The sequence below is a fragment of the Pristiophorus japonicus genome, chromosome 15 (assembly GCF_044704955.1).
Source record: "Pristiophorus japonicus isolate sPriJap1 chromosome 15, sPriJap1.hap1, whole genome shotgun sequence".
Taxonomy (NCBI): Eukaryota; Metazoa; Chordata; class Chondrichthyes; family Pristiophoridae; genus Pristiophorus; species Pristiophorus japonicus.
The window spans coordinates 153153721-153174990 of record NC_091991.1 but is presented as its reverse complement, the minus strand read 5'-3'; the positions used below and the strand labels follow the sequence as shown (position 1 = coordinate 153174990).

Here is a 21270-nt window from a genome sequence, read left to right as displayed (position 1 = left end):
ATCGCCGCACATAGCAACAGCCACTGAACTCTGTGATTCATTCACTAAAGTGCCTTGTGACACTTGGGTGACTTGTTAGCGCCATATCTTAGTAAAAGTGTTTCAGGTTGTGTTTTGATGAGCTAATGTAGAGGATTGTGAACAACCTTCCTGCTTGGATGTGTCTGTATTAAAATGGTTTGAGAAAGTTGCTTGGCATTTTTATTAGAATCTTTCCTACTGAGGTTTTCAAAACCAGCATTGAAGTCACTTCATTTTGTACTGTTGACTAGGAAATTTGTTTGTGGAGCACATTAATCGTGGCTCCATCTAAAATACATTTTAGAACTTCCTGATCTCAAATATAAAATCCTTTTTAAAGAAAGAACTTGCATTTGTATAGTACCTTTCATGTTTTCTCGATGTCCAAAAATGCTTTACAGCCAACAAATTAATTTTAAAATGTGTAGTCAATTGTTTTGTGGATAAACACAGGGCAAGGTTCCACAAACAGCAATGAGATAAATGAGCAGTGTATTTGTCTTCTGTGCTTGGCATATTTTTATTAGAATCTTTCCTACTGAGGTTTTCAAAAAGAAACATTGAGGTGACATTGGCCAGGACACACAGAATTTCCCTGCCAACTGGCTTCCTTCTGTGCTGTCAACTTCGATTCTACAGCCCAACCCTTATTCTTTTGTCTTTTAAATGTTTTATAAAAGCCTTTTCTGTCTCTTTGTAAACTTCTATGGCTCCACACACTCAATGAATATTATAAAATTAGTTCACTACTGCTTCAATGTAGAATTGGGATCTGAACTTAAATTATCCACTGTACCTTAATGTTTGTTTTTAATAAACAAGGGTCTACGGTCGAATGCCTTGCTACCATTTGAGGATACACATGAACCCAGCAGTTTTCGAGCCCGTAGCACGAGCTTGAATGAAAGACCTCTCAAAAGGTAGGCTAATCTCTCAAAATGAGAGCATACTTTTGGTATAATGCATGTGTCCAGAAATGTAAACCATTTGAACAACAAATTGAGTTTTGATGTATTCAGTAACTTTGCTGGTGAAATGTGCAATGGCAATTTTAAGATAGCTGTTGAAATGTCATGGGCTGGCACTTTGTTATTTTAATATGGAAGTTGATGTTTGGCAATTATTATCTATCTATTATGCTGTGTGCCTGATTCATCAATATCATGATCACTACAAATATTTTGTTTCAACTTCGACCTTGTAAGAGAACTCAGTAACTCGAACACATGGAAATTCTAACGACATCCAAATGTGTTTTGGGTGGGGTTGGAAAACATTTCCCAGTTTTGGTGCTTAATGGCAGCATCAAGCATTCCTTTGTTCTGTGTAACCCAGCCAGGTATAACGTCAAGTTGTCCCTGACAATTAATGTGTTTTGGAAGAGCACCTGTTGCAGCATGAGTGTCAACTTTCCTTTTTGGAGGATGTCTTCTGAACGTGCTCGATTGCCAGAACATGGAGCCCTTGCAACTGGCAGAGTGAGGGGACTTCAATCCCATTGGTCTGGACTGGATTCATGTCCTCTGCATAATATGTACTCCCAAATAAACTCTTGACTACAGCATAACGTTAACGGAGTAGCGCATACCACTGGGAGAGTGCGAAAGCACACTTCTTGGGAGGTTTTAGAGAAAAAGGGACTAAGTAAGCTGATTTTATCATTTGTATCTCTGGGTTAAAGAGTTAGCCTTTGACTTTAGAAGGGAATTACTGAACAATACAGTAATAAGCCGCCCATACCTCACTGCTGATCTTTTCTGATTGTGGTTTTCCATCAAATCCTCTTGCTTCGATGTCCAGTATTTATGCATTTTTGTCAAATTGAAATAGTGCTTTTCCTTATTTCCTAATTTTGTATAAATGTATAGTTGCATTGTACATTGTTTTTTTTGTGTTCAAATGCACAAGTGTTTAAGGTTGGAATATGAGCATCTGAAAGGCAGTGACTTAAAATACTCTAGCCTTTTTAAACTAATAACTGGCAATAAGTACAGACTTGCATTCCCACGGAATTGTTTTTTTAACTGGAAATGCAAGCCTTGAACTGACATTGAGATACTAGAATACCATTAGTACTAAATTCCCATCTGTCAGCTCAGCAGTGACAATGGGGCTGAGCGATACTGGAGTAAGGGCACTTGATGGATTCGTATGAAAATCCGGCCTCTGCTTTTTTAGCATGCGTTACCTAATGTTTAGTTTAAACCCATATGTTTTGAACAGTTTAACCTCTACTACAGTAGAAAAGGTGGTTTTATACAAAGGTGTTGAGGGTTTTACCACTAGTATCCCCTGCAGTAACTTAAAGGCCATAGTTGTGGGGTGCAATTGGCATTTTCATTGATTTTCCCTTTCCAACACTTAAGTAATTGAAGCCTTTAAATGGGCCATGTCCTATTTATAGGGCCAATGATTAAAATTGCTGACTAAGGACGTTAGCTATATTATATATCCTGAGAATTTTGTGCACTTGCATTTCACTAAAGCCCCACACAGAATTATCAGTTAACAATGAAACAAACGTGTATCCATTAGGTTAGTCAGTCAGAGCATTATCAGCTCTTTTCCCCCTGCACAATTCTGTTGTCGAAATCTGAAATGCCATTCCAACCTTAATTTTATATATTGCTTGTTCTGCCAATTGTAATCAGTAAAATAAAAGGAGTTTATATATTTCTTTGTTCTGTAGCATATAAAGTGTGTTTGATCTAATTTGCTATCTTGTCATATTTCAGATTTTGTTTAATGCTTTTGAGTTTTTATTTTTTTTCTCCCTTTTTTTTTGTTCTTTCTCCTGTGCTGGTGTTTGTTGCCCTCACTTCACTTACCTGGGACCCCCATTCCTGGCCTGTGTGACCTCTCTCCATCAACTCCTCCCACTGGCTCCCTTCCCACCTGCGGTGTCCTTGGGTTTGTGCTGGTAGCTTGCGAGCCACAAAGCCCCTAAAACCAGGCTTGAATAGTTCCCAAATTAAAGATATGAAAGACCTCTCAGCAGTCGAGGCCTTCCGGTCCCGCAGCATCAGTGTTTCAGAACATGCAGTCCGCAGGTATAGGCATTACAAGAGCCTACGCTCAAGAGTTTCATTCTGGGGTTTCTGCATGCTGGGAGGCTTGCATGACTTAGTTGTAGTTTTTCTATAAAGTACTCTTTATTGTTTCAATAAATACCTAATGTGAGCATATTGATCTGGATTAATACTGTATTCAGGAATATAAATATATATCAGTGGTTGTCAATCAGGGACTCCCATTTAGTTTCTAGCTCAAGATTAGAGGGTTGTGTGTCAATACAACTCTATTCTCATTAAGCAGACTGTGCAAATTCTTGTGATTGATGTGTGTTGTCCAAAATGTCCTATGCTATCAAAGAACTTGCATTTATATAGCACCTTTCACGACCTCAGGACGTCCCAAAAGACTTTACAGCCAGTGAAGTACTTTTTGAAGTGTAGTCAGTTTTGTAATGTTGGAAAATAGTACTATAAATAGTATAGATAGTAACTGTGGAGGAAAAGTGCCCAATTGCATCTGTTCTAAAGCATCCTTGAATCAGACGTGCTCTTATGATGAGGTATAATGCAAACTGCCCAACTGTCCATTCAGTGAGCATTTTTCAGGTAGAAGCTGTGTTCTCCATTACTGCATTCACCCCAGTTGTGCAACATTGCCATTTGAGATGCTTACTCTACGAAAGGAAGGGAAAGGGGGGAGAAAGTCCTTACAAAAAGACTGAGGGGAAGAAAAACATCTTTCCCCACTTGATTTTACTTGATTCACTGGGTGAGTGCAGCCAGCCTTTCTGCCAAACATTTGGTGATGTCCTCCTGAAACTTTCCTTTCATTCAAATGAAGGGCATGAGAATGATTCTGCAGAGCTTGAGAACTTTACTAAAATCCTGTTTGGGGTTAAACAAACAGTGACCCAGCAAATGCCTCAGCCAGCAGATGAAGTAATGGGTGATTGTGTGATATGTCAAAGTAGCTCACTGTCTCTGCCCCCTCTCCTGCAGCAGTTTCACTCGATGAATTCCTCCAGTCTCCACACACTCTTCTTTATCGGAATATATTTGAGCTTGGGTATTGAACCTAAATTGCTCCACTCCTCATGATGGCTAAAATTTCTGCAAGGAGTAGAATTTATTTTCTTGCTCTCTTCCTCTTTGCGCACACGCACATTTTGAGATGAGGTTGAAATTGAAATCTTTTGCTGTTCCATCCCCCAAGCTGAACGTCTGTCACTTTCATACTCTGTCACTCTATCACTTTCACCAGGCCTCACCTAGAGTACTGCATACAGTTTTGGTGTCCTTATTTAAGAAAGGATATACTTGCGTTTGAGGCAGTTCAGAGAAGGTTCACTAGGTTGATTCTGGAGATGAGGGGGTTGACTTATGAAGATAGGTTGGGCCTCTCAGAAGAATGAGAGGTGATCTTATTGAAAGATGTAAGATAATGAGGGGGCTCGACAAGGTAGATGCAGAGAGGATATTTCCACTCATGGGGGAATCTAGAACTAGGGGGCATAGTTTCAGAATAAGGGGTCGCCCATTCAAAATTGATGAGGAGGAATTTCTTCTGAGGGTTGTAAATCTGTGGAATTCTCTACCCCAGCGAGCTGTGGAGGCTAGGTCATTGAATATATTTAAGGCAGAGAGAGACAGATTTTTGAGCGATTAAGGGAGTAAAGGGTTATGGGGAGCGGGCAGGGAAGTGGAACTGATTCCATGATCAGATCAGTCGTGATCTTATTGAATGGCGGAGCAGGCTCGAGGGGCCAAATGGCTGCCTCCTGTTCCTATTTCTTATGTTCTTGTGCTCAGTAATTTGTTCATGGTTTCTGAATCAGCTCATGTATATTGCAAAACTGTTTGAGTTAATAGAATATTTAATCATTGTGAAAAGTTAATGCAAGTTTAGTTGACATGCCAACTAATGGTTTGCTTCTGAGGCATACCTTTACTGCTGATGGATGGTCTTGTTTTTATAAATACAATTGGGCAAGCTAAATTAATGACTACCTGTTAATACTTTTTCTTCCATTCCTGATTAAAAAATATGTGCTATGGTGATGGATTTTCCCTTTGCTGCCGAATTCCATTCTTTGTCCTCTGGTTCTGCCTAAGTGCATATTATGGTTTCCTGTAATCCATCTCTTTCAAAAACTTGGAATATCTTGATAATATAATACTCCTGTTCCTCATGGTGATGATTAAGCCTTAAGTTTTTTGTTTTATTCTTTCTTGCCACCCCCAAGCCCCTGGCTAATTTATTTTTGCAATTTCGATAGATTGGTGCCCATTCATATTTAAATATGCCTGGAATCCTTGTTCAGTGTGTTTTTTAGCTAAATTATAAATAGACTTTCATTTGCAGCAGTCTGGAAAAATGGCATTGCATCCCTGATTGAAGATGTTTAAAAACATGTAACCAGCAGTTACCATAGCCTTGTGTTTTGACACTTTATGCTAATTTTATGACTTCTTCACACCGTTGGGAAGCCAAATTGCCCTAGGCATAATATAAGAACCACACACCCCTTTGAGGCTGCTCCACCATTTAATAAGATCTGGCTGAGCTGCTACATCAACTGCCCTTTCCCATTCTATCCCTTGCTTCCCTTAGTATCCCAAAATCTATCTTTCTCATGCTCAACAACTGAGCATCCACAGTCCTTGGGGGTAGAAAATTTCCAAAGATTCATAACCCTCAGTGAAGAAATTTCTCCATTTCAGTCCTAAATGGCTGACCCCTTAAAGATGATGGTCCAAGTCTATGGCTTTTTTTTTAAACTTAATCTCGGTTTCTTGTGCAGATTATTTTATTGAGCATTTCTATTATATTGGACTCCCTTTTTTAAACTCTTGAGCTGCAGTGTAATGAGGAGCTAACCTTTGCAGCATCTTGCTCCATATTGCTCAGCGATTTAAAAACTTGCTCATCAAAATGTGTTGAGGCCTCCCAAAATAAACACATTACAATCTATTAGCTCCACTAATGTTTTGAATTAAGAAATGTTCTCATTTTGAAATGTCATCTGCCGTATATCGCCTTATCTACTGGCTGGGCGTGTTCAAAAATCTGTATATATACATCTTGTATGCTCAACAACTGACCATCCACAGCCCTTTGGATAGAAAATTCCAATCTGCTTCATGTCTAGTAATGTGTGCAGTTCTGGTCACTGCATTACAGGAAGGATGTGATGCACTAGAGAAGGTACAGAGGAGCGTTACATGGCTTTTACCAGGACTGGAGAATTTTAGCTAGGAGGAAAGATTGGATAGGCTGGGGTTGTTTTCTATGGCACAAAGGTGGCTGAGGGAACACCTAATTGAGGTGTCTAAAATTGAGGGGCCTAGATCAAGTGGATAGGAAGGACCTATTCCCCTTAGCAAAGGGGTCAACAACCAGGGGGCATAGATTTAAAGCAAGTGGTAGGAGGTTGAGGGGATTTGAGAAGAAATGTTTTTACCCAGAGGGTGGTGGGAGTCGGAACTCACCACCCTGGAAACGGTGGTAGAGGCAGAAACCCTCATAGCGTTTAAAAAGTACTTGGATATGCACTTGAAGTGCCGTAAATGACAGGGCTATGGATCAAGAGCTGGAAAGTGGAATTAGGCTGGATAGCTTTGTCGGCCGACACGGACATGATGGGCTGAATGGCCATGGGGCAGGAGGAGATTCGAGAAGGGGGGGCAAGGCCATCTCTGTATGGAAATAAGGATGAGAATTTTAAAATTGAGACGTTGCTTAACCGGAAGCCAATGTAGGTCAGTGAGCACAGAGGTGATGGGTGAGTGGGACTTGGTGCGAATTAGGACATGGACAGCTGAGTTTTGGATCACCTCTAGTTTACGTAGGGTATGCAGGAACAGTGACTAAAAGGTATGAATAAATATCAGCTATTGTATGTACTGAGACACAACCACTGACCAAAGATCTGAATACAGTCTAGTCCTGATATTTCAAAGTTGTTTCTCACTCTGGGGATCTGGTGCTTAAAAATTTGAATTACCTCAATGAATTTTTGTATTGAGGATTAGACTGTACTTATAACCCTGCCGTAAATTGCAATTAACCTTGAGTTGGCCAGACTATGTAATCTAACAAATTGGTGTATAATTCTAGCTTTCAAACCGATCATTCATTTGACCACTTAAAAATAAATTTTACAATTAATGTATGTGCTTATGTGATTCGCTGTAAGAAATTACCAAGTGCATCAATTTTAAAAACCAAGAATAATATCCTTGTATTTAATTTATTAAAGTTGCAAATGTCTAAGGCAAATATTTTAGTCTGCTCTAAAGATGCATGTGTGGTAGAATTGGAAGTGGCAAATTGTTGCTTGAAACAAAGTACATTGTTTTAAGTTGATCCCTTTTTTGATGCAAGGGTTTATCTGATTCTGAAAAATGCCAATCTTTTGCAATGAAGATAATTTTGAAAATGCACACGGGTGCACTCAATGCATGCTTGAAATTGTATGCAGAAAAAAATAATGGAGGGAATGAGCTGTCTTTATAGAGTTGTCTTTGCAATGGTTTATCATTTTGTTTGGTCTTGACTTGTGCCTTCTCATTCCAGTAGAATGCAAACTTCTGTTACAAGTTCTAGTTTGGGATCAGCAGATGAAAATTCAATGGCGGAGGCTGAAGACAGTCTAAAAACTGTGCACCTTGAGCTTACCGAAACCTGCTTGGATATGATGGCTCGATACGTTTTCTCTAACTTCTCTGCTCTGCCCAAGAGGTTTGTGTTACATTTTTTTAAAATGTTTCTTCAATCATTTATTTTTCTTTTAAATAACTTGATTTTTATAGAATCTACACAGAAATGGGTCATTCGGTCCAACTGCTCCATGCTTAGAAGCATAGAAAATAGGTGCAGGAGTAGGCCATTCAGCCCTTCGAGCCTGCACCGCCATTCAATAAGATAATGGCTGATCATGCAACTTCAGTACCCCATTCCTGCTTTCTTGCCATACCCCTTGACCCCCAGTAGTAAGGACTACATCTAACTCTTTTTTGAATATATTTAGTGAGTTGGCCTCAACAACTTTGTGGTAGAGAATTCCACAGGTTCACCACTCTCTGGGTGAAGAAGTTTCTCCTCCTCTCGGTCCTAAATGGCTTACCCCTTATCCTTAGACTGTGACCCCTGGTTCTGGACTTCCTCAACATTGGGAACATTCTGCCTGCATCTAACCTGTCTAAACCCGTCAGAATTTTAAACATTTCTATGTGATCCCCTCTTATTCTTCTGAACTCCAGTGAATACAAGCCCAGTTGATCCAGTCTTTCTTGATATGTCAGTCCCGCCATCCCGGGAATCAGTCTGGTGAACCTTCGCTGCACTCCCTCAATAGCAAGAATGTCCTTCCTCAAGTTAGGAGACCAAAACTGTACACAATACTCCAGGTGTGGCCTCACCAAGGCCCTGTACAACTGTAATAACACCTCCCTGCCCCTGTACTCAAATGCTGGTGTTTATACACTCCCACCTTTCTAACCATATCGGCGCATCCTTCTAATCCTTTCTCCCTAGTGTTCATCCAGCTTTATACTCCATCCCCCTTGCAATAAAGGTAATGCATGGCATGGACTCCACCTGGAATGTTAATCTGTCTCGTCTCCATTTCTGGTGCTGGTGGATAGAAACATAGAAAATAGGTGCAGGAGTAGGCCATTCGAGCCTGCACCGCCATTCAACAAGATCATGGCTAATCACCCACCCCAGCACCTCCCCACCAAGCCCCCTCCACACCACCCTGACCCTCCCAGCCGCAAGGACCACATCCAACTCCCTCCTGATCACATCCAATGAACTGGCATCAACAACTCTCCGCGGCAGGGAACCCCACAGACCAACAACTCCCCGAGTGAAGAAGTCTCTCCCAATCCCAGCCCCAAACAGCCCACCCCCCATCCCAAGAGCGTGCCACCCCCCCAACCCGGCTCTGGACTCGCCCAACACCGGGAACACCCAACCCGCCCCGTCCCGTCAGAATCCTTCCCAAATGCCAAACACCCCCGGATATCGAGCCCGCCACCCCGGAGCCACGCCCCCGCGACGCCAACCACACCACATCCACCAACCGCCATCTGCGCAGTCAACCCGTCCACCCCACTCCGAACACTCCCCGCACCGAGGCGTTGTGTATTCCCATCATATTCTTTTAATAAAGCACATTGGATCTGTTTAAATGCTGTGCATCGGCCAGTTCAATTCTAAAAGCTGACCTCTGGTTATCCTTCTGTTTTAACACTCGAGTCGATATATCTTCCAGTACTATGTTTCATTACATTTTTCTCAATTGGGTTTTGGTTGCATTCTTTAAGGTCCCCTGTGGCAGAGTTTCTTCTTGGTGCAGGAAGGAGTAATACATGGTTGGTTGGAAACAAACTGGTCACGGTAACCACCAGCAGTGGCGTAGGAACAAGAGCGCTGCTCGGTTTAGATTCCCTGGACCAAAAGAGGACCGATGAAGTGTCCAGGTATAATTCGACCTGCTGATCTGCAGAGAGATTGTAGCTTTTGTATATAGTAAAATGTTTGTTTATTGTGAGTGCGTTCATTGATTTCCAGTATTTGTTGCCAAAGGATTGTAGTTTTATCATCTAAGTAATGGTGCAGATTTATTTTTGTTACCCTAAGAGATTTCGCTTTTTACGAATGTAATGAAAAGTAATTTGCCACGATGTTGCTAGCAATAAAGGCAATGGTAAACTGCATTGTTCTCTAGTTAGGGAAAGAGATTCTGTGCATGTTGAGTTTGTATGAGATTTTGCTCAAAGACTCTCCGAATTGACTTTTTTTAAAAGACTGGATTTATCTCTGCAAGTGAAGACCACCCAAGAAGCACCTGCCAAGCTTGAATCGCAAACCAGCCAGCAGATTGGAAAAGCTGCTCGTCTGCGAGTACGATCTATATCAGGTGAAAGTTAAAAGGATTCGCTTCTTCTGGAGAATGATATATTAATACTATGTGGTGACTGAATCTCCATTTTTTTTTTATGCCAAGTCTCCTGTTCAAAATTACAATGACTGTATTCATAAATCTAAATCTTGTTGCTGGCCAATTACATCTGTTAGTGCTATACTCAAATACTTTGAGGTCTAAGTACTTAATGCTGTCAAAAACTCTCTCTCGTCGGTGAACACATTGAACCTCGCACATAATTTTTTTACAAAATAAATCTGGATTGGTATTTTTTAAATAAGATGGGTGACAGTCATTTTGCTCCCAGCAGTGTTCTATGTTTGTTGTGTTGAGATACTTCAGATTTGTGCACACTCTGAAATTTTCACCCTTTCTCTATATTCCTTAATAGCTTTGCTTCCCAAATAAGGATTTGTTAAACATCATTGATTCTTTATAGCTTTCACATTCATGCAGCTCTTGCAAATTTTTCTTAGATTCTCTTTTAGCTGTTTTTAGTTTGAATTTTATGATTATGTCCCCTTGTACTGAAGGGGTAGGTCCCGGTTAGATGGGAACAGGAGGTGGTCATTCAGCCCTTCGAGCCTGTTCCGCCATGCAACTCGATCAGGACTGATCTGCATCTTCGCTCCATGTTACCCGCCTTGGTTCCGTAACCCTTGGGTCAAAAACCTATCCGATAGAAGTTGTGTGACTTAAGTTGGCAGGTTGGAGGAGGAAGGGGAAACAGTCCTGCAAAAGAATGTGTTGGAGTAGGAGACTCTGCAGTAGGTCTTGATTTCCAAGCATGAGAATGCAGAGAGCAAGTAGAATGAGCAGGAGGATATATTTGAACAAATAAGGGTGAAATGTACTGATATAGCCTGGATTAACTGTTGAACTGCATTAGGAGAGGAAGCATTGCACTTCGAAGTATTTTCAGGGTTCTTCATTTACTGATTTAAAAAAATATATATTTCTCGCCAACTCCTAAGTGAGTAGGAAATTTTTTTTGAGCATCTTGTTTAGCCTCAAAATCTCAGCTTTCAGCTGCACATGGAGATCACATCTGGTGTGGTCTACAGTATGTTCTGTGAGCTGCTCTCCAATGTACCATTGAAAGGCAATATAAATAAAATCTGGATCTAGTGTATTGGTCAGCTATCAGGTTTCTCCATTAAACTAGAAGCTTTAGTTGAGCTTTTCATTGCGATAAATGGAAAGTATCTTTACGTTCAAGCCAGTAGTATTATTTGATGTGCCCTGATCAGAGGATTGAGAGTGGGTAAAAAAACTCTGCAGCATTTAATTCTGTTAAAGGATTAATCCAAATTTTGGTCGCCATTCACAATACCAATTACCAAATGTCGGTTGTGTAGATGTATTATAAGCTATAACTGAAATAGTCAATTATTTTAAAAGCTCTATGCAGTCAACCAAAATATTCAATTGTTCAATGTTCATGCAGTCACTTGCAATTTGAGAACCAATTTGAATGCAGCCCCTTTTAAAGGGAACTATATTCAATGAGTAAGTGATATATACCCCACATTGGAGCTGCATGTTTTTGTCCCGATAACTGGGATGTAGATTGACGTTGCTCCGTTTCAGAACAATACATTTTTCTTTAAAGCTGGCTTATTTTTCTGGTTTTCTAGGTGGCCACGCTCTTCACAGCGATTCAGTTCAGAGCTTGAGTCCCTTGGTGTCTCCCTCGGACAGCGAGTTCTGCACTCCTGTGACTTCAGCTCCAAAAGGATTGGAAAACCGGAAAGCATTGAGTCAAGATGCTTCTCACTCTAGTGGCCAGCTGCTCTCCCAGAAGGAAAAAGCCAACCTGGCTGAATATGCGCCAGTACTGACTCAAGGATGGGCAGAAATATACATTCGTCGCCCTTCTGGTAATCACTGAACCGGGTTCCCCCCTCAAGGCTTTAGGGTTGAATGTGGCTTTTGATAAACTTGACACAATTGTAAATCAAATTAATGTTACAAAGGCAAACTTTAGGAACTGGAAAAGGTCATTTATCCAGTCTGATGTTTCTGATTGCGCTCGATCCCACCTTCCTGTTTTCTCAGCGTATCCCTCTTGCGGCAACTTTTCCCAGAAAGACATGTGGTCATCTGTTTAATTCATTTATAGTAGTTGCTTCAATGCTCTTCCTAGGTAATTCACTGAGGGGGCAATTTTAACCTAACCTGCCCGCTGGAAAACTGATGAAATTGGGCTGGCCTTGCACCCCACCCAATTTTACACTCCATTGAAGTTGACAGAGTAAAATTGGGAATGGTGTAAAACTGACATTACACCCGAGTCTGTGGGTTTCCCCAACGGGACTATGCCATTGTTTATGCTCCAAATGAGCTAGCTTCCTCCCACCTACACCTCACCCGATCAGCATATCTTTCTCATGTACTTATCGAGCATCCCCTTAAATGCATGAAATGTCTGCCTGAAAAGCTGATTTTAACTCTTCATTTTCTAATTAGTCCTAATGGTTGTGTTTTCGGAATTAAAGAATTCCCATTAACACTAAGCGATGTTCTTCTCCTATTCCGAAAGGGTAGCTATGTTTGCACATTCTGCGGTGTAAGTAGACGTACCAGTAATGAAGTGTTAATGTTGGCTCCTTGCAGGCAACGCGAGTTGGCTTCTGTGTCTGGAGAATCCACCGAGCCCATTCTCATCGGAGATAAACAACATGCCCTTGCAGGAGCTGTCCACTATGCTGATGGCTGTAGAGCGAGTGACTGATCCACGCCAGCATGCACCTGGTCGATCAGCATCCATGCCGTACTCCAGTCTGACCGCTGGGGCAGCCAAACCAACCTTGCTTCAGCGCTTCAACACGGGTTAGTGATCATCTCCACTTTCACTTCTTAGTCACTGCTTTTCCAGTCCTCTTTCAAGCATGGGTAGAATTTTATGTTCTGTACCTGAAATCCAGCTGAGTACTGGTGCATTTTTGACTGACTGCAATATTCCAAATACCCCAACCAATAATATAAAACCTTTTAGCTTACTTGCAGCTTTGAGATTTTCCATTGTGCAATTCACTAAGTTAAATTAGGATACTTTTATTTTAATTTTTTCTCGTGCTGCATCTAGAAATTGTACATTGGTGTTCCTGTTTTTTTTTCTTGATATGATACTATTTAAAGGGAGTTTTAAAAAAAAAATAGTAAAGCTGAATTGGCATTTTGCATATTTAGTAGGGGAGATTTTCCTTTTTGCAGTTGCTCAACAGGTGCAAAAGCAACAAAGGAGAGGCAGCTGCCTGCGTTTGTCCTATCCTGACTGAGCTCCAGACACGGGACCCCGGTGTGGGCAGTGTGCAAATCTGAGCCTGGAACTGCACTGGGTGACTGAGATTGGGGCCTTGTGGCTGTCAGAAATTGTCGTTTTGAGGTGGTATGGGGGTTTTTCTTGAAATTAATTGTGCTACTTGCCAACATGTTCTTCAGCCTTCCCGAGACCCTGTTTCGGCGGTGAATAGCGCCTGGTTCCAACACCTGCTTGTGCACTGGGGTGCCCAGCGATAGATCCATCGGAAAATTGGGCATGAAATGTCAGTCTCCCTCCACTCCACCTGTTTGATTTAGAATAGCTGCTGGGCCTGCAACTACTACAAGCACAGGCCCACTTGTATTATTACAGAGCCTTTGGAAATCTTGGGGCAGCACCATGAGGCAAGCGTTTTGGCACAATCAGTCTCCATCCCTATTTCCGCTGCTCTGCATCTGGTATTTCTGGAGAGAAGTAAGGTGCCTTATTCTTGAAGTCTGTTGTATGATTAGATGCCATTCTTTCGCTGAAGTTTAACTTAAAGTTTCCAATTTTCTTGACCTTTTTAATAAACCTGTAAAGTAATCTTGGATTCAGATGGTTTGGATATGGTTTGTGTTTCAAATGTATCTTGTTCTATACTTTAAAAAAAAACTATTTAGGAGGAATTGTGTAGATCTTTCAACAAACCTACTTTGCAACCGGTTATGTTCTGGGAGTTTGTTTCTCAGGAAGATCAATTGTTCTGATTTTCTGTTAAATTTTTATCCTGTGCTTCACACAACCACTGATTTCATTTCCCTTTGCAGTGGATTCTTTCTCTTCTATGTGCCAGACAAGCTGTCGAGAAAAGTTGCACAGGAGCATTTCCTGGGCAGGTATACGCTAGCACCCTCGAGTCATTAGTACCCGTGCTGTTTCATAGCTGTGTGTGTCCGATGTGGGAAAAAGTGATCCCATTAATGAGCTGGAGCAGCATGAAATTCTCCCACTTGAGATGTTACAAAGCAGCAACTTTGAGAGCCTTCAGATGCTGTCTTTAACCATTTTGTTTTTAACGAGTGAATATTTATTTGTACAAATTGCTTAATAACCATAGGTTTAGTTGTCTCGGTTTGAAACTAATCAAGCATGCACTGCTAATTGAAACCAGCTTATTTGAAAATCAATCATTATTTGGTGTAGGGTATGGCACTTAGTTTTGCATAGTAATTTCGAGAAGCTGTAGTTTTCTCATTAAACCTTATTGAATATGCATTCTTTATATATCGTGGCTCCCAGTAGATTAAGAATCTATTTTGTTATGCTGTTGCTCTTCAATAACTTGCTTTTATTTGTCTTTCACATTTTGAAGATGGATCCAATGTCCCTGCTCACTCGCTTGCACCTCTGCTACCAAATGTGCTGCTGAACTCCCAACACAGTAGCTATGTGGGCATTGAAATTCTTTTTGAATGCGCTGCTTTGTAAATCGGTTATCCGCAACTGTGAGCATTGTAATTGACTTTCAGTTTGCAATGAAGAACTACCAGGGCTGCTGAAATAATGGTGAAGTGAGTAGGGATGGGTTCCTGAATCAAAACCAGGGCAAGTAATAATTCTAGTAATGCTAGAAGAAAATCTTGCCTCAATTTTACATTCAATGACAAAATGTAACCCTGAAATTAATGTGGCATGTGGTTATATACTAGTATTAAGCCATCTCCAGCTCTGGTAAGTTCCAACATAACAGCAAAAAGTGAGACCTGCAAAGTCAAATGCACAGTTCAGGTTTAAGGGAGAAAAAGGGCTGAAGTTCTGAAAACTAATGCTGCGATTGTGATGTCACTAAAAATGACCCTGATCTGTGTGTTGTACTCATCGTTATAAACACACAACTGAGGGAGTGCTGCCATACCAGTTGATACTTGAGTATGTTGGAGAAGCCAATCACTGACGACTTCTGTGTGTATGTCTAGAGAATCTACAGGTTAGGGCATAAAGATAAATTCAAGCATAGTACATAGTCAAAATGGAATTCGACCAAATTGTCAAGTAGGGTTAACCTTTTCAGTTTAAATTCATTGCCAAGTTCCTCCTAAAATTATCTATGCTGAAGCAAAAATAGGATGGTGAACTTTGATGGTTATTTCATATCTTTTAAAATATGGTAGAAGTAAAATAGCTGCTTGCTTTATTCATATTCTGAGCTCCAGTAAGGAGTAGAGTTGGTGCATAAATTCAGTAAAACCTAGTGCATGAAGTTGCATGTTTCTGTGTGGTTATTTGGCATTTGGTGATTGGAACTTCTAACACAATTTAAATTGACTCAATTCAGTAAAAAGTAGTTCACTGGAGAGCAAAGTCCAGACAAGGTGTAAGGAAGAGCTACAGTAGGACTCTGAACCTGAAAGTAGACCAAAGATTCAAAGTTAAAGTAATGTACGGAGTTTCTATTTCAGCAAAATGGCAGAGGACCTTGGCTAATTGGCAAGTAAAACAATTTCCAGCCTTGGTTTTGACTTTGCATTTAGGCACGTAATGATGTTGTTTCCAGGCAAAAGTGGTACTGATAGTGTGGGCACTCTATTATTTCAGTGAAAAACATCATTGATCGCAGGTCTCTGGGTCAGGTTCTGTAGCATGGTTGGCACTAAAAAAAAACATCAAAACCTGTTCAAGCTGAAATCTTCAGTTTAAATGGACTAATTAAAATTAAATCTCTAGCACTAGAAAAGAGCTCCAATAAGACTCAATAGATTGAGATTGGGACTCCACTACTCTATTTAGCTTGTACAGGATGCACGCATTTACTTTCTTCCACAGTTGTAACTGTTAATACAGATTATCTGCACAGTTGTAACCGTTAATCTGTATTGTATGCAGATAATCTGCATTATCTGTCTGTTGCAACTCCATTGCAAAGATGAGCTTTGAAAACACTTTTTAATCCTAAAATATTTGGATGACAACTAGATCAAGACATTTATAGTGTACATTTGTAACTCTTAATTGCTTGTTTAAATAGCCAAGTTACTGAAAGCTAGACTATCTAGACAACTTCAGAGATTAAAGCCTTAGGATGTGTTTCTACATATTAAAGGGGCTAAACAAATGTGAGGTGATCAGAAAATTAAATACAAATATTACTGGAGTTAAGTAACTGACTTCTTGAATTACACTTTCTTTAGTTTCCTTTTTAGAAGGAACAGAGCAGGGTAAAGAAAGCTAGTGGTGTCACACTTGGCAATGTAAGGCAATTATGCAAGTGTCTTAGAGTGTAAATTTTAAAGAAGCTCAACTGACTTACCATGGACAAAACCTTTCCAAGTACAGTGTGATACAATAATTTGTGGTGCATACTGATTTTGTAGGAGATTGTGGTATATTGAAAGTCCTGAGTTAGATAGTACAGTTGGTGAAGCTAATAGTCTTTCATAGACCTTTATCTCTCCATGTGTGTTCCAAGCTGAACAGTAGTTTCGCATTAAGCTTGTGCTAAGTTGACGCTGGGTTTGTAACATTCACATTTCAGGCATGTTAGTAAATCTCAAAGGTCTGACTTCATTGGATGTATGTGGGGGAGAAAGGTAGATGTTAGTTTTGATAGTTAATGCTGTAATCTGTTTCTATTGGGGGGGGGGGGGGGGGGGGGGTTTGCAGGGAATTCTGAGGGTAAAACCTCTACAAATTTTCATGGATCTTGAATAAGGTCTCATCTGTTCAGAAATTGAACTGGGCATTAGGAATAATGTGTTCTAATGAGGAGTGTGACAGTGGATGTATTCTAACTTTGAGTTGAATTTATAGATTCAGTTGCAGTAGTAGAGGAAGGTGATGGGCTTGGGATGCACTTGAAGGCGTGCGATTCTCCTGTGGAGTCTCAGGAACTTGAAGACTTTGAGGCATTGGTTTCAGAGCCAATCTTCATGCCCGCAGAGAGCTATGACAAAACTCCAGTGTCCTACAGTAGAGTAAGTCTGAATGCACTTCTATCTGTCTCGGGAGAAGATAATTTTGTATACTTCATGAAGTTTACTATTTCCTTTCAATCCTTGCTCCTAGTATAATTTATTTCATTCAGATTTGTTACATATTGAGTAAAACCTGTCCATTTTCTTCATCCTTTATCAATATTTTGGGCCTATCTTTTTCTGAGATGATGATTGACAGGTACTTCATTGCTCACAGTTCAGTCACCTTTTATATTGAGACCAAATGCAGAGTGGGTGAGTGCTTTGCCAGGTACCTCTATTCTGTCACACGAGCACAACCCCAACCTCTGGCCATTCTCATCTTTCCATCTTTTGGCCTCTACACTGCTGCAACCAAGTTCAGTGTCAGGTTGTTGGGAATCAGCATGTCGTCATCCTCTTGGGAACCCTGCAACCATCTGGAGTAAACATTGACTTCAGAACTTGGCTACCTGCCCCCATTTTTCCTGAGATTCTTCCATTTGCTTACCACTTTACACCTTCACTTTGGAGCTGCATTACTTTTTTTTTCCTGATTCCTTTCGCAACATGATTGAAATGAACTTTGTATATCACCCAGCACTCTTAAACTCTGCCCAGTTGTTTTTAAAAAAAAAAATGTTTAAATCTTAAAAGTAACAGATGTCAGTTTTGGCTCAGTGGATAGCACTCTCGCCTGAATCAGAAGGTTGTGGGTTTCAGCCCCTCTCCAGGGACTTGAGCACCTAATCTAGTCTGAAGCTCCAGTGCTACACTTTGAGACACTGTCTTTCAGCTGAGATGTTAAACCGAGGCCTCGCCTGCCCCCTCGAGTGAACATAAAAGGTTCTCGTCATTATTTCAAAGAGCAGCAGGGGAGTTCTGTGTTCTGGCCAATATTTATCCCTCCATCAACATCATAGATTATCTGGTTATGTATGTCATTGTTGTCTGTGGGAGCTTGCTGTGCACAAACTGGCTACCTTACAACTGTGACGATACTTAAAGTACTACCTTGGCTGTGAAGCACTTTGGGACATCCAAGAGGTTGTGAAAATCACTATAGAAATGCAAGTCCTTTCCTTTTATTAAATCTCTTCTTACTAGTACTTGGCAAATTTAACTTGCCCTGTTTTCTTTCCCCCACCCGTTATTTTGATTAGCCCAGGCTCACCTGTTTTTCTTTCAGTACTAGAGAAGAGCCTTTATCTGAAACATTACCCCATCTTTTCTCAAGGTGCTGATGCACCTTGTATGTTTCTAGGAACAGAGGGAGGCCATTCAGTCCCTTGAGCCGATTCTGCCATTCAGTTAGATCATGGGTGACCTGTATCTCATCTATCTATCATGGTTCCTTAATACCCTTGCCTAGCAACAAAATCTATATCTCTGTTGACATTTTTAGTTGTCCCTCAGCAGTTTTCTTTGGGAGAGTTCCAGATTTCCTCTACCCATTGTGTGAAGTGCTTCCTGAATCACCCCTGAACGGCCTAGCTCTAATTTTAAGGTACTGCCCCCTTGTTCTGGATTTTTCTGCCAAAGGAAATAGATTCTCTCTCGCGCTCGCTCTCTCTCTCTCGCGCTCGCTCTCTCTCTCTCTCGCGCTCGCTCTCTCTCTCTCGCGCTCGCTCTCTCTCTCTCGCGCTCGCTCTCTCTCTCGCGCTCGCTCTCTCTCTCGCGCTCGCTCTCTCTCTCGCGCTCGCTCTCTCTCTCGCGCTCGCTCTCTCTCTCTCGCGCTCGCTCTCTCTCTCTCGCGCTCGCTCTCTCTCTCTCGCGCTCGCTCTCTCTCTCTCGCGCTCGCTCTCTCTCTCTCGCGCTCGCTCTCTCTCTCTCGCGCTCGCTCTCTCTCTCGCGCGCTCGCGCTCGCTCTCTCGCGCTCGCTCTCTCTCTCTCGCGCTCGCTCTCTCTCTCTCGCGCTCGCTCTCTCTCTCTCGCGCTCGCTCTCTCTCTCTCGCGCTCGCTCTCTCTCTCTCGCGCTCGCTCTCTCTCTCTCGCGCTCGCTCTCTCTCTCTCGCGCTCGCTCTCTCTCTCTCGCGCTCGCTCTCTCTCTCTCGCGCTCGCTCTCTCTCTCTCGCGCTCGCTCTCTCTCTCTCGCGCTCGCTCTCTCTCTCTCTCGCGCTCGCTCTCTCTCTCTCGCGCTCGCTCTCTCTCTCTCGCGCTCGCTCTCTCGCGCTCGCGCTCGCTCTCTCGCGCTCGCGCTCGCTCTCTCGCGCTCGCTCTCTCGCGCTCGCTCTCTCGCGCTCGCTCTCTCGCGCTCGCTCTCTCGCGCTCGCTCTCTCGCGCTCGCTCTCTCGCGCTCGCTCTCTCGCGCTCGCTCTCTCGCGCTCGCTCTCTCGCGCTCGCTCTCTCGCGCTCGCTCTCTCGCGCTCGCTCTCTCGCGCTCGCTCTCTCGCGCTCGCTCTCTCGCGCTCGCTCTCTCGCGCTCGCTCTCTCGCGCTCGCTCTCTCGCGCTCGCTCTCTCGCGCTCGCTCTCTCGCGCTCGCTCGCTCGCTCTCTCTCTCTCGCGCTCGCTCGCTCTCTCTCTCTCGCGCTCGCTCTCTCTCTCTCGCGCTCGCTCTCTCTCTCTCGCGCTCGCTCTCTCTCTCTCGCGCTCGCTCTCTCTCTCTCGCGCTCGCTCTCTCTCTCTCGCGCTCGCTCTCTCTCTCTCTCGCGCTCGCTCTCTCTCTCTCTCGCGCTCGCTCTCTCTCTCTCGCGCTCGCTCGCTCTCTCTCTCTCGCGCTCGCTCTCTCTCTCTCTCGCGCTCGCTCTCTCTCTCTCTCGCGCTCGCTCTCTCTCTCTCTCGCGCTCGCTCTCTCTCTCTCTCGCGCTCGCTCTCTCTCTCTCGCTCGCTCTCTCTCTCGCGCTCGCTCTCTCTCTCTCGCGCTCGCTCTCTCTCTCTCGCGCTCGCTCTCTCTCTCTCGCGCTCGCTCTCTCTCTCTCGCGCTCGCTCTCTCTCTCTCGCGCTCGCTCTCTCTCTCTCGCGCTCGCTCTCTCTCTCTCGCGCTCGCTCTCTCTCTCTCGCGCTCGCTCTCTCTCTCTCGCGCTCGCTCTCTCTCTCTCGCGCTCGCTCTCTCTCTCTCGCGCTCGCTCTCTCTCTCTCGCGCTCGCTCTCTCTCTCTCGCGCTCGCGCTCGCTCTCTCTCTCTCGCGCTCGCGCTCGCTCTCTCTCTCTCGCGCTCGCTCTCTCTCTCTCGCGCTCGCTCTCTCTCTCTCGCGCTCGCTCTCTCTCTCTCGCGCTCGCTCTCTCTCTCTCGCGCTCGCTCTCTCTCTCTCGCGCTCGCTCTCTCTCTCTCGCGCTCGCTCTCTCTCTCGCGCTCGCTCTCTCTCTCTCGCGCTCGCTCTCTCTCTCTCGCGCTCGCTCTCTCTCTCTCGCGCTCGCTCTCTCTCTCTCGCGCTCGCTCTCTCTCTCTCGCGCTCGCTCTCTCTCGCGCTCGCTCTCTCTCTCTCGCGCTCGCTCTCTCTCTCTCGCGCTCGCTCTCTCTCTCTCTCGCTCTCTCTCTCGCGCTCGCTCTCTCTCTCTCGCGCTCGCTCTCTCTCTCTCGCGCTCGCTCTCTCTCTCTCGCGCTCGCTCTCTCTCTCTCGCGCTCGCTCTCTCTCTCTCGCGCTCGCTCTCTCTCTCTCGCGCTCGCTCTCTCTCTCTCGCGCTCGCTCTCTCTCTCTCGCGCTCGCTCTCTCTCTCTCGCGCTCGCTCTCTCTCTCTCGCGCTCGCTCTCTCTCTCTCGCGCTCGCTCTCTCTCTCTCGCGCTCGCTCTCTCTCTCTCGCGCTCGCTCTCTCTCTCTCGCGCTCGCTCTCTCTCTCTCGCGCTCGCTCTCTCTCTCTCGCGCTCGCTCTCTCTCTCTCGCGCTCGCTCTCTCTCTCTCGCGCTCGCTCTCTCTCTCTCGCGCTCGCTCTCTCTCTCTCGCGCTCGCTCTCTCTCTCTCTCGCGCTCGCTCTCTCTCTCTCTCGCGCTCGCTCTCTCTCTCTCTCGCGCTCGCTCTCTCTCTCTCTCTCGCGCTCGCTCTCTCTCTCTCTCTCGCGCTCGCTCTCTCTCTCTCTCGCGCTCGCTCTCTCTCTCTCTCGCGCTCGCTCTCTCTCTCTCTCGCGCTCGCTCTCTCTCTCTCTCTCTCGCGCTCGCTCTCTCTCTCTCT

General features: G+C 43.7%; 1 protein-coding gene across 10 annotated transcripts in view; it reads left to right on the top strand.

Annotated features, from left to right (window-relative positions):
• Positions 1-21270, top strand: part of tsc2 (TSC complex subunit 2) — a 96076-nt gene that overhangs the window by 52203 nt on the left and 22603 nt on the right. For 5 of the 10 annotated variants that reach the window (XM_070901132.1, XM_070901131.1, XM_070901130.1 and 2 more), the window contains 9 exons: positions 844-941; positions 2946-3071; positions 7612-7776; positions 9366-9521; positions 9849-9961; positions 11605-11847; positions 12584-12799; positions 14042-14110; positions 17022-17185. In XM_070901132.1, coding sequence (XP_070757233.1) covers positions 844-941; positions 2946-3071; positions 7612-7776; positions 9366-9521; positions 9849-9961; positions 11605-11847; positions 12584-12799; positions 14042-14110; positions 17022-17185 — 1350 coding nt within the window. The remainder of the gene's footprint in view (positions 1-843; positions 942-2945; positions 3072-7611; positions 7777-9365; positions 9522-9848; positions 9962-11604; positions 11848-12583; positions 12800-14041; positions 14111-17021; positions 17186-21270) is intronic. The other 5 variants (XM_070901133.1, XM_070901137.1, XM_070901136.1 and 2 more) reach the window with 5 other exon arrangements.